Source organism: Bos indicus x Bos taurus, chromosome 1 (assembly GCF_003369695.1).
Source record: "Bos indicus x Bos taurus breed Angus x Brahman F1 hybrid chromosome 1, Bos_hybrid_MaternalHap_v2.0, whole genome shotgun sequence".
NCBI lineage: Eukaryota > Metazoa > Chordata > Mammalia > Artiodactyla > Bovidae > Bos > Bos indicus x Bos taurus.
In genome coordinates this window covers 56,638,800-56,654,222 of record NC_040076.1, presented here as the reverse complement: position 1 = coordinate 56,654,222, position 15,423 = coordinate 56,638,800, and the positions used below count along the sequence as shown (strand labels likewise).

The 15,423-nt window shown below is 44.4% G+C and overlaps 1 protein-coding gene across 1 annotated transcript in view; it reads right to left on the bottom strand.

The window, feature by feature from the left end:
• The window catches only part of C1H3orf52 (chromosome 1 C3orf52 homolog), a 40,155-nt gene extending 31,710 nt beyond the window's left edge, over positions 1 to 8,445 (bottom strand). The window contains exon 1 of the mRNA XM_027517536.1: positions 8,144 to 8,445. Within this exon, the coding sequence (XP_027373337.1) occupies positions 8,144 to 8,281 (138 nt within the window). The 5' untranslated portion in view covers positions 8,282 to 8,445. The remainder of the gene's footprint in view (positions 1 to 8,143) is intronic.
• Between the last annotated feature and the right edge of the window lie 6,978 nt (positions 8,446 to 15,423).

Sequence of the window (15,423 nt, the reverse complement as noted above, 5' to 3'; positions counted from 1 at the left end):
TGCTGAGTTTTCCAAATTTGCTGGCATATTGAGTGCAGCACTTTCACAGCATCACCTTTTAAGATTTGAAATAGCTCAACTGGGATTCCATCACCTCCACTAGCTTTATTCGTAGTGATGCTTCCTAAGGCCCACCCAACTTTGAATTCCAGGACATCTGGCTCTAGGTGAGTGATCACACCATCGTGATTATCTGGGTCATGAAGATCTTTTTTGTGTAGTTCTTCTGTGTATTCTTGCCACCTCTTCTTAATATCTTCTGCTTCTGTTAGGCCCATACCGTTTCTGTCCTTTATGTACCCATATTTGCATGAAATGTTCCCTTAGTATCTCTAATTTTCTTGAAGAGATGTCTAGTCTTTCCCATTCTATTGTTTTCCTCTATTTCTTTGCAATGATCATTGAAAAAGGCTTTCTTATTTCTCCTTGCTATTCTTTGGAACTCTACATCCAGATGCTTATATCTTTCCTTTTCTCCTTTGCCTTTTGCTTCTCTTTTCACAGCTATTTGTAAGGCCTCCTCAGACAAACATTTTACCTTTTTGCATTTCTTATTCTTGGGAATGGTCTTGATTCGGGCCTCCTGTACAATGTCACAAACTCTGTCCATAGTTCTTCAGGCACTCTGCCTATCAGATCTAATCCCTCGAATCTATTTTGTCACTTCCACTGTGTAATTGTAAGGGATTTGATTTAGGTCATACCTGAATGGTCTAGTGCTTTTCCCTACTTTCTTTCAATTTAAGTCTGAATGTGGCAATAAGGAGTTCATGATCTAAGCCACAGTCAGCTCCTGGTCTTGTTTTTGCTGATTGTATAGAGTTTCTCCCTCTTTGGTTGCAAAGAATATAACCAATCTGATTTCAGTATTGACTGTCTGGTGATGTCCATGTGTAGAGTCTTCTTTTGTGTTGTTGGAAGAAGATGTTTGCTATGACCAGTGCGTTCTCTTGGGAAAATTCTGTTAGCCTTTGACCTGCTTATTTTTTGTACTCCAAGGCCAAATTTGCCTGTTACTCCAGGTGTTTCTTGACTTCCTACTTTTGCATTCCAGCTCCCTATAATAAAGAGGACATCTTTTTTGAGTGTTAGTTCTAGAAGGTCTTGTAGGTCTTCATAGAACCATTCAACTTCAGCTTCTTCAGCATTACTGGCCGGAGCATAGACTTGGATTACTGTGATATTGAATGGTTTGCCTTGGAAACGAGCAGAGATCATTCTGTCATCTTTGAGATTGCATCCAAGTACTGCATTTTGGACTCTTTCGCTGACTCAGATGCCTACCCTATTTCTTCTAAGGGATTCCTGCCCACAGTAGTAGATATAATGGTCATCTGAGTTAAATTCACCCATTCCAGTCCATTTTAGTTCACTGATTCCTAGAATGTCGACATTCACTCTTGCCATCTCCTGTTTGACCACTTCCAATTTGCCTTGATTCATGGACCATGAACATGACTAGGTTCATGGACTAGGATTTGCCTTGATTCATGGACCATGAACCATGGACCATGAACATGACTAGATTCATGGACTAGGAACATTCCAGGTTCCTATGCAATATTGCTCTTTACAGCATCAGACTTTACTTCCATCACAAGTCACATTCACAACTGGGTGTTGTTTTTGCTTTGGCTCCATCTCTTCATTCTTTCTGGAGTTATTTCTCCACTGATTTCCAGTAGCATATTGGGCACCTACCAACCTGGGGCGTTCATTTGTCAGTGTCTTATCTTTTTGCCTTTTCATACTGTTCATGGGGTTCTCAAGGCAAGAATACTGAAGTAGTTTGCCATTCCCTTCTCCAGCAGACCACATTTCGTCAGAACTCTCCACCATGACCATTTTGGGTGGCCCTACACGAAATGGCCTGGAGTCTCAAATGAGCCAGAGAATGAGGGTCATGTATCTCTCTGGTCTTTTGGGCCTTCATATATGCTGTCCCCTAGAGACCACAACCAGGACCCTAGTGGTTTGATGAGACCAATAGTCTCATTTCCTGGGTGAACTCGGCTCAGAATTACACAGCCCTCCTCTGTAGGATATGCCTCTTCCAGTCCAGCCCATCACAGCCGTCCTACATGCAGCCCCCTTCACCTGCCTGCTGTCAGCTCCAAGGCAGAGACCACTATCCTTTGAATGACTCATTTTCACATCCTTTAAGTCATAGTAAAACGGTCAGTTAGCCACACACAAGACAACTGAGTACAGGGCTTCTCGGCTGTCTCTACATTAGAGTCAACCCAAGAATTCTTTTTAGAAGTGCCCCCAGGGGATTCCACTGGACCTTGAGGGTGCAGAGCCTCTGACACAAAAGATGTGCGCTACTCGTGCACACTGGGTCATGAAAACACACTGCCTCCTGCACTGCCTTCTTTAGTCCCTCTTGCCCAAATTCTAGGTCATGAGGAGAGGCCACAGGAAGTTTTTTCTCCAGAGTGACTTTCAAAGATTTTTACAAACTGCATCTTACATTCTATGATTGAAGTATACGGCCCAAGAATTTTTGTGATTTTCCTTTGCCTATTCCCCCAGATTTTCACATCCCTCTTCAGATAAGGTTCAAATACATGACATACGGTCCTGCAACAATAGCAGGACTACATAGCTCTTGGATACAAAAGCTTTTTCTTCTCTTTGGCTCAAAGAGGAGCAGATATTATATGTGTGCATGCTCAGTCTTTTCAGTCAGGTCCAACTCTGCGATGCTATATACTGTAGCCCACCAGGCTCCTCCATCCATGGGATTCTCCAGGCAGAAATCCTGGAGTGGGTAGCCATTTCCTCCTCCAGGGGATATTCCCAACCCAGGAATCAAACCCATGTCTCCTGCAGCTCCTGCATTGCAGGCAGATTCTTTACCACTGAGCCACCAGGGAAGCCCAGATATTATATAGATAAGGGGGAAATTTTCTTAGCACACAGTAAAATCTATACTTTAATGTTCATTGTGGGGCTTAATCTACTTGTTGACTGAAGCACAAAAGAGCCAGTTGATCCTAGTCCTAAATTCTAAACAACACATGGCAATAGGCTAATTTTTATCCAACTTATTCAAATCTGCCTTGCCCACCTCAAAACTCTCCATGTACTGAATTAATAGTTATTATTATCATGAGGCTACTATCCTTAAAAATGTCTCTGGGACTTCTGTTTAAAAACTGAGGTCAGAGTCCATGTAATAAACCATAAAAGAAAACTAGTCTTGGGACTTGCTTGGTGGTTCAGTGGCTAAGATTCCATGCTTTAAACACAGCCAGCCCAGGTTCGATCCCTCGTCAGGAAACCAAATCCACAGGCTGCAACTGAAGATCTCATATGCTGCAATGAAGATCAAAAATCCTACGTGTCACAACTAAGACTAGGCACAGGCAAATAAATAATTGATTAAAAAAAAAAAAAAGCTAGTCTGGCTCAATTATCCCTGATGGCTTTTCCAGTTTTGACCCAACTACACTGCCCTATTTACACTGACAGTAGGCAAAGTGAAGTTCAATGGCTTACAATTTTTCCTTCAATTTCCAAACCCAAATTAAGAAAGGGAAAGAACTTCTTCCCATGACGCTTGAATACTCCCTCAGATATCCCTTCCAGGTAGGAAGATACTCCATGATATGGGATGTCTTCTTCCCAATGATGCCCAAACTGTTCCCTGCTCCTCACCGATCTACCCATCTGCCTGTAACTCCCTCATCAGTCCTGATACACCACTCAACTCTTCACATTTCACCTATGTTCCATCACTTACAGAATCAGTAATAGTATATAACTTAGGCAGTTATACACAAATGAATATAAATTATGTGATTATGTCTATATATTCAAATTAGATGTACATATTAATATATATATATATACACACACACACACACACACGCACACACACACACACACAATGTGCTTCCCTGGTGGCTCAGATAGTAAAGAATCTCCCTGCAATGCAGGAGACCCAGGTTCCATCCCTGGGTCAGGAAGATCCCTGGAGAAGAGAATGGCTACCCATTCCAATATTCTTGTCTGGAGAATCCCATGGACAGAGGAGTCTGGTGGGCTACAGTCCACGGGGTCGCAAAGAGTCGGACAAGACTGAGAGACTAACACTTTTACTTTTCATATATATGCTGCTGCTGGTGCTGCTAAGTCGCTTCAGTCGTGTGCGACCCCGTAGACGGCAGCCCACCAGGCTCCCCCGTCCCTGGGATTCTCCAGGCAAGAACACTGGAGTGGGTTGCCATTTCCTTCTCCAATGCATGAAAGTGAAAAGTGAAAGTGAAGTCGCTCAGTCGTGTCTGACCCTCAGCAACCCCATGGACTGCAGCCTACCAGGCTCCTCTGTCCATGGGATTTTCCAGGCAAGAGTCCTGGAGTGGGGTGCCATTGCCTTCTCCATATATATGCACACATATAAAATAAATCAACAAAACCAGCATAAGTTTGAATCCTAAAAGGCCTGAGTTCAATCTCAGAGCCAACGAACTTCAGGATTTTGGTAACTTCTCTGAACCTCAAGTTCTTCACTCTTTGTCAAATCAGAATGAAGTTAGTTGTGCTAATTAAATGCATTTATGTAGCAGAAGTATTTGACACATGATAGGTACAAAACATATGGTTCATAAAAACACATGATCTTATGCTACATTTCAAAACCAGAAATCTTAATATACGGTATAGATCTTCATGACCCAGATAATTACGATGGTGTGATCACTGACCTAGAGCCAGACATCCTGGAATGTGAAGTCAAGTGGGCCTTAGAAAGCATCACTATGAACAAAGCTAATGGAGGTGACAGAATTCCAGTTGAGCTATTCCAAATCCTGAAAGATGATGCTGTGAAAGTGCTGCACTCAATATGCCAGCACATTTGGAAAACTCAGCAGTGGCCACAGGACTGGAAAAGGTCAGTTTTCTTTTCAATCCCAAAGCAAGGCAATGCCAAAGAATGCTCAAACTACTGCATAATTGCACTCATCTCACACGCTAATAAAGTAATGCTCAAAATTCTCCAAGCCAGGCTTCAGCAATATGTGAACCATGAACTTCCAGATGTTCAAGCTGGTTTTAGAAAAGGCAGAGGAACCAGAGATCAAATTGTCAACATCCGCTGGATCATGGAAAAAGTAAGAGAGCTCCAGAAAAACATCTATTTCTGCTTTATTGACTATGCCAAAGCCTTTGACTGTATGGATCACAATAAACTGTGGAAAATTCTGAAAGAGATGGGACTACCAGACCACCTGATCTGCCTCTTGAGAAATCTGTATGCAGGTCAAGAAGCAACAGTTAGAACTGGACATGGAACAACAGACTGGTTCCAAATAGGAAAAGGAGTACGTCAAGGCTGTATATTGTCACCCTGATTATTTAACTTATATGCAGAGTACATCATGAGAAACGCTGGACGGGAAGAAGCACAAGTTGGAATCAAGATTGCCAGGAGAAATATCAATAACCTCAGATATGCAGATGACACCACCCTTATGGCAGAAAGTGAAGAGGAACTAAAAAGCCTCTTGATGAAAGTGAAAGAGGAGAGTGAAAAAGCTGGCTTAAAGCTCAGAAAACGAAGATCATGGCATCTGGTTCCATCACTTCTTGGGAAATAGATGGGGAAACAGTGTCAGACTTTATTTTTCTGGGCTCCAAAATCACTGCAGATGGTGACTGCAGCCATGAAATTAAAAGACGCTTACTCCTTGGAAGGAAAGTTATGACCAACCTAGATAGCATATTCAAAAGCAGAGACATTACTTTGCCAACAAAGTTCCATCTAGTGAAGGCTATGGTTTTTCCTGTGGTCATGTATGGATGTGAGAGTTGGACTGTGAAGAAAGCTGAACACCGAAGAATTAATGCTTTTGAACTGTGGTGTTGGAGAAGACTCTTGAGAGTCCCTTGGACTGCAAGGAGATCCAACCAGTCCATTCTGAAGGAGATCAGCCCTGGGTGTTCACTGGAAGGACTGATGTTGAAGCTGAAACTCCAGTACTTTGGCCACCTCATGAGAAGAGTTGACTCACTGGAAAAGACTCTGATGCTGGGAGGGATTGGGGGCAAGAGGAGAAGAGGACGACAGAGGATGAGATGGCTGGATGACATCACTGACTCAATGGATGTGAGTCTGGGTGAACTCCGGGAGTTGGTGATGGACAGGGAGGCTTGGCATGCTTCGATTCATAGGGTCACAAAGAGTCAGACATTACTGAGAGACTAAACTGAACTGAACTGAACACACCAAATTCTTAAAAGTCTGTATCTCATGCTTATGCTACATTTGTTGACTTTTCAATTTAAAATACACTTCCACTGATGCTATGGAACCGAGGAGAATGATCAACACATTAGATGAGGATTTTTTTCTCTTTTCTAAAGTTTTTCCTCTTCAAGCATTTCTAGAATGTTCTCCAAATGCTGATGTAACCCTCATCTGCACACCATTCTGTTCCTCACACAGCTTTCCTATTCAGTGACTTACAAAGCTAGTTCACAAGGAAGTCTCAGATATCTGTATATACCTGGCTAACAAGGAAGTAATTAAAACATGAAAGAGCAATCTCTACCAGGTAGGTACTAAATGATAATAAAATACTGACACCCTATATATGTCCGGCTCCTCCACTGTCTTCAATGTGAATTCCCAGGCTCACAGAGAAGACTGGTTGGCCACATTACATTACCGTCAGTTGACAGCTGGGAAAAGAAAACATAGACCTTAGTTTCTTGCCTCGGGACACACCTTTTAGTAGGGAAGGTGTCACCGGAACTCAGATGTCTGGATTCAGTCCCAAACCATGCAGTCCCTGGGGTTCCTGGGTCTACCCAACACAAGGCAAGTACTCCCAATTCCCACTCCCTGACACTGCCTTGGAGGACCCATACAAGTCCACCCAAGCAAGTCCGCCATTACAACCACATACACAGAGATCAAATCATCTTTCTTCAACATTCATTGTCCTATGGCATTCATCTTTCATTCAAATATAAAGTACCAAATTACTCTCCAGGGTACCTATAAAAGCAGACTTTACATTATTTCCAGGAATCAAGAAGAAGGCAAAAGCAATGCTTTCAACTTCTGAATTTCCTGTTTACCCCTTAAATTAATAGCTGAACAGTCAAAGAAATAGGAGTGGAGGAGAGGGACCCAGAAAGGTCAGGTTGGAAGCATATGTATATACATGGGGAGGTCCATATACCTAGTAAACATCAAGTCAGTTTGAAGAGTTAATCAGAAGGTAGAATTCAAAGTCTCTGCTGTTTTACAGGCATTTGATGAGAATGAATAAGTTTCCTGTCACTGTTAGGGCTGAATCAGAAAAGAGTTCTGTCTAAACATCACCAGCGACTTTCTCAGAAACTAAAATGAGGCCAAAGCACGAACCTGGAAACTGAGTTAAGCAGGGCAAGTTCACTCCACCCCCACCCCCACCCCAGTCCTCTGTGCTAAGTGCTAAGTCGCTTCAGTAGCAGATTCTTTGCGACCCCTTGGACTGCAGCCGGCCAGGCTCCTCTGTCCGTGGGATTCTCCAGACAAGAATACTGGAGTGGGTTACCATTTCCTTCTCTTGCCTTTTTCTCCCTTCTCCCCTACATCTCTTTCTGTGAAACCAAATGGCCAGACTGGGCGAAGACATAAAGTGTGGACCCAGGGGATGGTTAGCAAAGATGGATGATAGTGGGCAGTGGATGAAGGCTGGGGGTGAGGGAGTGGTAGAGGAACAAGTGGCAAGGCAGTATAGAAAAGGAAGGCTAAGAGATTCTCAAGAAAAGAGGACTCCAGTTACCATTTCTAATTCTTTGCACCGAGGTGTGGGGGGGGGGGGGTGTATTTCTGAAAGTTAAAAAAATTTTCAAAACCACCTCTACCTCTGGTGATTCTCTCTCTGAAGAGAAGAGCACACACTTCCCAGATAAAACTCTTTAATTTCCCTGAGTCGGAGGGATCCGAGGGAAGGCTCAGGCTGGAGGGCATTTCGGTGTCTGCTCCATTCAGAACTTTCCAGAGCGCACCACGGACGCAGGGGCTAGGCTGCGCCCCGGGAGCTGCCTGGAAACCTGAAACTGTGTCCTGCCACACCCGGGTCCTGGCCTGCAGCCTGCCTTAGAGCCAGGATAACAGCGGCCAGAGCCAAGGAGACCTTACCTGGACTGGGCAGGGCTCCTCGGCTAAAGAAAGGATGCCCTGGACGGCTCCGTTGAGAGGCGTCTGCTCTTCTGGCCTCCCTTGGATCACCGAGAGCTCCAGCTCATTTCCTGGAGATGGGGGACTGGCCCCCTCCATGAACCGGCAGAGGGGGACTAAACAGCCCGCCAGGAAGCAGTACGCATACACCCGCGGGTGCAGAGTCCAAAGTGGCCTAGCGAGCTACTCACTCCACCCCCGGGCGGGGAGGCCTCGGGTAGTAGGAGGGGCCCGACGGGGCGGGGCGCTGCCTTCAGCGCGGGGGAAGCGCGCCTCGCTCCCTCCAGGCGCCAAGGCATTCCCAGCTGTGAGCTCAGGTGCACTGCGGAAGAAGGCTGTTTTTCTGGTTTGTTCTGGGCGCTGCCTGCTCTGCCGTTTTCAATTCGCACAATTCAATACAAAGCCGAAGCTGAGCGGGTGGCCTGATTGGGCTTTGGGCTTTGACATGGATGGACATTCCATCCTCCCCGAGGAGCTGTCTGTTGCCAAGGCTTGCTCCAACTTTCACTGCCTAGCAAAATTTCATTCATTTAATCTGATCACTTAATGGCAAATAGATGGGGGAATAATGAAAACAGTATAAGACTTTATTTTTGGGGGCTCCAAAACCACTGTGGATGGTGACTGCAGCCATGAAATCAAGAGACTCTTGCTCCTTGGAAGAAAAGTTATGATAAACCTGTTGCCGCTGCTAAATCACTTCAGTCGTGTCCGACTCTGTGCGACCCCATAGACGGCAGCCCACCAGGCTCCCCCGTCCCTGGGATTCTCCAGGCAAGAACACTGTGGTGGGTTGCCATTTCCTTCTCCAATGCATGAAAGTGAAAAGTGAAAGTGAAGTCGCTCAGTCGTGTCTGACTCTTAGTGACCCCATGGACTGCAGCCTACCAGGCTCCTCTTCCCATGGGATTTTCGAGGCAAGAGTACTGGAGTGGGGTGCCATTCAGATCAGATCAGATCAGATCAGTCGCTCAGTCGTGTCCGACTCTTTTCGACCCCATGAATCGAAGCACACCAGGCCTCCCTGTCCAACACCAACTCCCGGAGTTCACTCAGACTCACGTCCATCCAGTCAGTGATGCCATCCAGCCATCTCATCCTCTGTCGTCCCCTTCTCCTCCTGCCCCCAATCCCTCCCTGCATCAGAGTCTTTTCCAATGAGTCAACTCTTCGCATGAGGTGGCCAAAGTACTGGAGTTTCAGCTTTAGCATCATTCCTTCCAAAGAAATCCCAGGGCTGATCTCCTTCAGAATGGACTGGTTGGATTTCCTTGCAGTCCAAGGGACTCTCAAGAGTCTTCTCCAACACCACAGTTCAAAAGCATCAATTCTTCGGCTTTCTTCACATTCCAACTCTCACATCCATACATGACCACAGGAAAAACCATAGCCTTCACTAGACGAACCTTTGTTGGCAAAGTAATGTCTCTGCTTTTCAATATGCTATCTAGGTTGGTCATAACTTTCCTTCCAAGGAGTAAGCGCTTTTAATTTCATGGCTGCAGTCACCATCTGCAGTGATTTTGGAGCCCAGAAAAATAAAGTCTGACACTGTTTCCACTGTTTCCCCATCTATTTCCCGTGAAGGGATGGGACCAGATGCCATGATCTTAGTTTTCTGAATGTTGAGCTTTAAACCCACTTTTTCACTCTCCTCTTTCACTTTCATCAAGAGGCTTTTTAGTTCCTCTTCACTTTCTGCCATAAGGGTGGTGTCATCTGCATATCTGAGGTTATTGATATTTCTCCCAGAAATCTTGATTCCAGCTTGTGTTTCTTCCAGTCCAGCATTTCTCATGATGTACTCTGCATATAAGTTAAATAAACAGGGTGACAATATACAGCCTTGACGTACTCCTTTTCCTATTTGGAACCAGTCCGTTGTTTCATGTCCAGTTCTAACTGTTGCTTTCTGACCTGCATACAGATTTCTCAAGAGGCAGATCAGGTGGTCTGGTAGTCCCATCTCTTTCAGAATTTCCCACAGTTTATTGTGATCCACACAGTCAAAAGCTTTGGCATAGTCAATAAAGCAGAAATAGATGTTTTTCTGGAACTCTCTTACTTTTTCCATGATCCAGCGGATGTTGACAATTTGATCTCTGGTTCCTCTGCCTTTTCTAAAACCAGCTTGAACATCAGGAAGTTCACGGTTCACATATTGCTGAAGCCTGGCTTGGAGAATTTTGAGCATTACTTTACTAGCGAGTGAGATGAGTGCAATTATGCAGTAGTTTGAGCATTCTTTGGCATTGCCTTGCTTTGGGATTGAAAAGAAAACTGACCTTTTCCAGTCCTATGGACAATGCTGAGTTTTCCAAATTTGCTGGTATATTGAGTGCAGCACTTTCACAGCATTATCTTTCAGGATTTGAAATAGCTCAACTGGAATTCCATCACCTCCACTAGCTTTGTTCGTAGTGATGCTTTCTAAGGCCCACTTGACTTCACATTCCAAGATGTCTGGCTCTAGGTCAGTGATTACACCATTGTGATTATCTGGGTCGTGAAGATCTTTTTTGTACAGTGCTTCTGTGTATTCTTGCCATCTCTTCTTAATATCTTCTGCTTCTGTTAGGTCCATATCATTTCTGTCCTTTATTGAGCCCATCTTTGCATGAAATGTTCCTTTGGTATCTCTGATTTTCTTGAAGTGATTTCTAGTCTTTCCCATTCTGATGTCTTCCTATTTCTTTGCATTGATCGCTGAAGAAGACTTTCTTATCTCTTCTTGCTATTCTTTGGAACTCTGCATTCAGATGTTTATATCTTTCCTTTTCTCCTTTGCTTTTCACTTCTTTTCTTTTCACAGCTATTTGTAAGGCCTCCCCAGACAGCCATTTTGCTTTTTTGCATTTCTTTTCCCTGGGGATGGTCTTGATCCCTGTCTCCTGTACAATGTCACGAACCTCATTCCATAGTTCATCAGGCACTCTATCAGATCTAGGCCCTTAAATCTATTTCTCACTTCTACTGTATAATCATAAGGGACTTGATTTAGGTCATACCTGAATGGTCTAGTGGTTTTCCCTACTTTCCTCAATTTAAGTCTGAATTTGGCAATAAGGAGTTCATGGTCTGAGCCACAGTCAGCTCCTGGTCTTGTTTTTGCTGACTGTATAGAGCTTCTCCATCTTTGGCTGCAAAGAATATAATCAATCTGATTTTGATGTTGACCATCTGGTGAAGTCCATGTATAGAGTCTTCTCTTGTGTTGTTGGAAGAGGGTGTTTGTTATGACCAGTGCATTTTCTTGGCAAAACGGTATTAGTCTTTGCCCTGCTTCATTGTGTATTCCAAGGCCAAATTTCCCTGTTACTCCAGGTGTTTCTTGACTTCCTACTTTTGCATTCCAGTCCCCTATAATGAAAAGGACATCTTTTTTGGGTGTTAGTTCTAAAAGGTCTTGTAGTTCTTCATAGAACCGTTCAACTTCAGCTTCTTCAGCCTTACTGGTTGGGGCATAGACTTGGATTACTGTGATATTGAATGGTTTGCCTAGGAAACAAACAGAGATCATTCTGTCGTTTTTGAGGTTGCATCCAAGTACTGCATTTCGGACTCTTTTGTTGACCATGATGGCCACTCCATTTCTTCTGAGGGATTCCTGCCCGCAGTAGTAGATATAATGGTCATCTGAATTAAATTCACCCATTCCAGTCCATTTCAGTTCGCTGATTCTTAGAATGTCCACATTCACTTTTGCCATCTCTTGTTTGACCACTTCCAATCTGCCTTGATTCAAGACCACACATAAAAAGAGACATTACTTTGCGGACAAAAGTCCATATAGTCAAAGCTATGGTTTTTCCAGTAGTCATGTATGAATGTGAGAGCTGACCATAAAGAAGGCTGAGTGCCAAAGAATTGACACTTTAAAACTGAAGTTTGGAGAAGACTGTTAAGAATCCCTTGGACTGCAAGAGGGTCAAACCAGTCAATCCTAAAGGAAATCAACCCTGAATATTCATTGAAAGGACTGATGCTGAAGCTGAAGCTCCAATACTTTGGGCTCCTGATGATAAGAGCTGACTCACTGGAAAAGATCCTGATGCTGGGACATCAGGAGAAGGGGACAACAGAGGATAAGGTTGTTGTATGGCATCACCGACTCAATGGAGGTGAGTTTGAGCAAGATCTGGGAGATGGTGAAGGACAGGGAAGCCTGGCATGCTGCAGTTCATGGGGTCACAAAGAGTCGGACATGACTGAGTGACTGAACAACAGCAACAATGAACATATAACTCTCCTGAGTGCCAGCCATCGTGCAAGGTACTGAGCAAATGAAGGTGACTAATACACACTAACCCACTCTTTCTTTTTGAGTCCAGAGTCAGGCCAACACACATTGATGAGTAGAGAAGGGGACTGCAGGCTCCGGAACCAGGATGCCTAGACTAATCCCCTCTCACTGCGAGAGGGGTTCCGAACTTCGAGACCTTGGGCTTCAGCTCTCTGTGCTGAATTTTCTCATTTGGAAAGTTGACCTAATGTTAATACCCACCTAATGGAGTTGTTGCCAGGATTAAAAGAGTTGATGTCAGCAAAGCAGTCAGACATACATAGCAAACATTCATAAACCTTGGCAATTATTAAATGCCTTTGAGAAGAGGAGTCACAGGTACCCCACCATTACTCCGACCACCACCAACACCACATATACACATACACACACACATACACACATACATACACACACACACAATCTGAGGAAAAAATTATGCACCAACCCACAATCCACAGTCCATGGTTCAGAACTTCTGGTTTTAGGAGCCTGAAATTGTTTGCTAAGCAGCGTGTGTGCTGAGAACCAGCTTGCTTCCCTATTTCTCATCCCTGTCTCCAACAAACACACATAATGAGATAAGTTTGCATTGTAGACAGGTGGCATAAAAATTAGCTCCATTTCAGAAGACACTGACTTGTGTCCAAAAATCCAGCATCCTTGATGCCTGCTCTTCAGACACTGCCTAAATATCCGATCTCTCTAATTGTTTCTTGCCTGCTACCGACTCATTTGGACTTGGGATTCCATCAGCCTGCCAGATGGGGTCCAGCTAACTGTAGCCAATCAGCTGCTGGATGGCATTGGCTTCTGCTTTTTCTACTCTAAAAGGCAGATCTTGCAGGACTTAGTCTGCATTCTCAGCTAGAATTCTTTAAGAGGATTTTTAATGAAGGAGCAAGGGTTAAGGGAACCAAGAAGGGGTGCTGAGGCACCCAAGGACTAGCAACAGCAGAAAGCCCTTTGTACCCTAAGGCCTAAAAGGGAGTAGAGCCTGATTAAAAACCAGAGCCACTAAGTTGTACTGTTGTGACAGGATCTGCATTTGTAGCCACTGCCAGGACCGTGGTCTAGCAGTGCATGCGTGCATGCTAAGTCGCTTCCGTCACGTCTAACTCTGTGCAACCCTATGGACTGTAGCCTGCCAGGATTCTCTGTCCCTGGGATTCTTTAGGCAAAAATACTGGAGTGTATTGCCATGCCCTTCTCCAGGGTATCTTTCCAACCCAGGGATGGAACCTGAGCCTCTTACATCTCTTGCATTGGCAGGTGGGTTTTTTTGTTTTGTTTTTACCACCAGTGCCACCTGGGAAGCTATATGGTCCAACAAGAAGAAAAAATACTCTGATTTTCTCCCCAACTGCCAGGAGGCTGCCTGTTACTCCCACTGGAAATTGGTGATGGAGGATGGGGGTCAGCGTCCCAGGCTCAGAGCAGAGAATGAATCAGAAGTGCAAAGAGAGAGGAACCCGCTCGTATACCTTTCCCTGCAATAACCAACTTCCAGTTTATCTTCTCAGACATTCAGTAGTTAGTAGATTCCTCTGGCCTAACCACATTCCTCTTCCTGGTTGGCTTTCACCCTCCCCCACTCTGTTGCTTCCCCTACTTCTTTGTGAATGGTGTTCCCTCTGCTTGAAATGTTTTTTCTTCCACTCCAGCCCATTTCTGTATGGAGAACTTCCATATATCTTTAAATCTTAGCTGAAACACACTTTTTCCCACTAAACTTTCTCTGATTCCCCTCCTTCACCAAGTTATCCACACTGTTCTCTGCTACCAATACGTGTAGTTCCTGGGCTAACTATGTCACATATCCAGTCTAATTTCATTCAACCGGTAGTACCGAGTGATTGCTATGTTTCAGGCATTCTTCTGGGTGCTTGAGATGTGTCTGAAGAGACAGCTGAATAAAACAAACTCATTGCCATTGTGAGGCTAATTTTTATTGATGGGAAGCAAATGTAAATAATATTTCTAGAATATTCGAAGGTGATGTGTGCTGTGGAAAAGACAAGCAGAGTAAGGGAGGCTGGAGAGCTGAGTGGTGGAGGTTGGGAGCTATGATTATAAATTGGGTGGCCAACTAAGGCTTCATTAAGAAAATGAAATTTGAGCAAAGAGTTAAAGATGATAAGGGAATTAGCTGTACAGATTTCTGAAAAAAAGAAGGAACTCCAGGACAAAGGACCTGAGGCTGGAGGCTGTTTGACATTCACTGTCTGAGAACCACTAATGATGCCAGAATGGCTGAAATGGAGTATGAGCAGCAATATTTTTTTCCTTGTCTGTCTCCTCCATTTGTTTAAACTCCTGGGATCTATCCAGCACAGGGCCCTCTATAAGTGTTGATTAACTGGACTAGTCTCCGAAATGATAATTTGCTAGACCCCAACTAGAACCATTGTTGTATTGTTGTTTAGTTGCTAAGCCATGTCCAACACTTTTGTTACCCCAGGGATTCCCCGATGGCTCAGTAGTAAAGAATCTACCTGCAATGCAAGAGATGCAAGAGATGGAGTTTCAGTCCCTGGGTCAGGAAGATACCCTGGAGAAGAAAATGGCAACCCTCTCCAATATTCTTGCCTATTGGAGAAGGAACTAGGCAACTCACTCCAGTATTCTTGCCTGGAGAATCCCAGGGACGGTGGAGCCTAGTGGGCTGCCGTCTATGGGGTCACACAGAGTCGGACACGACTGAAGCGACTTAGCAGCAGTAGCAGCAGTAAATTACATGGACAGAGGAGCCTAGTGGGCTACAGTCCATAAGGTCTCAAAAAGTCGGGCACAAATGAGCTCGCACAAACACTGAATTATTGCCCACCAGCTCCTCCGTCTGTGGGATTTTTCAGGCAAGAATACTGGAGTGGGTATGTCCTTCTCCAAAGGATCTTACTGACCCAAGGATCAAACTCTCATCTCCTGCATTGGCAGGTGGATTCTTTCGACTGAGCCA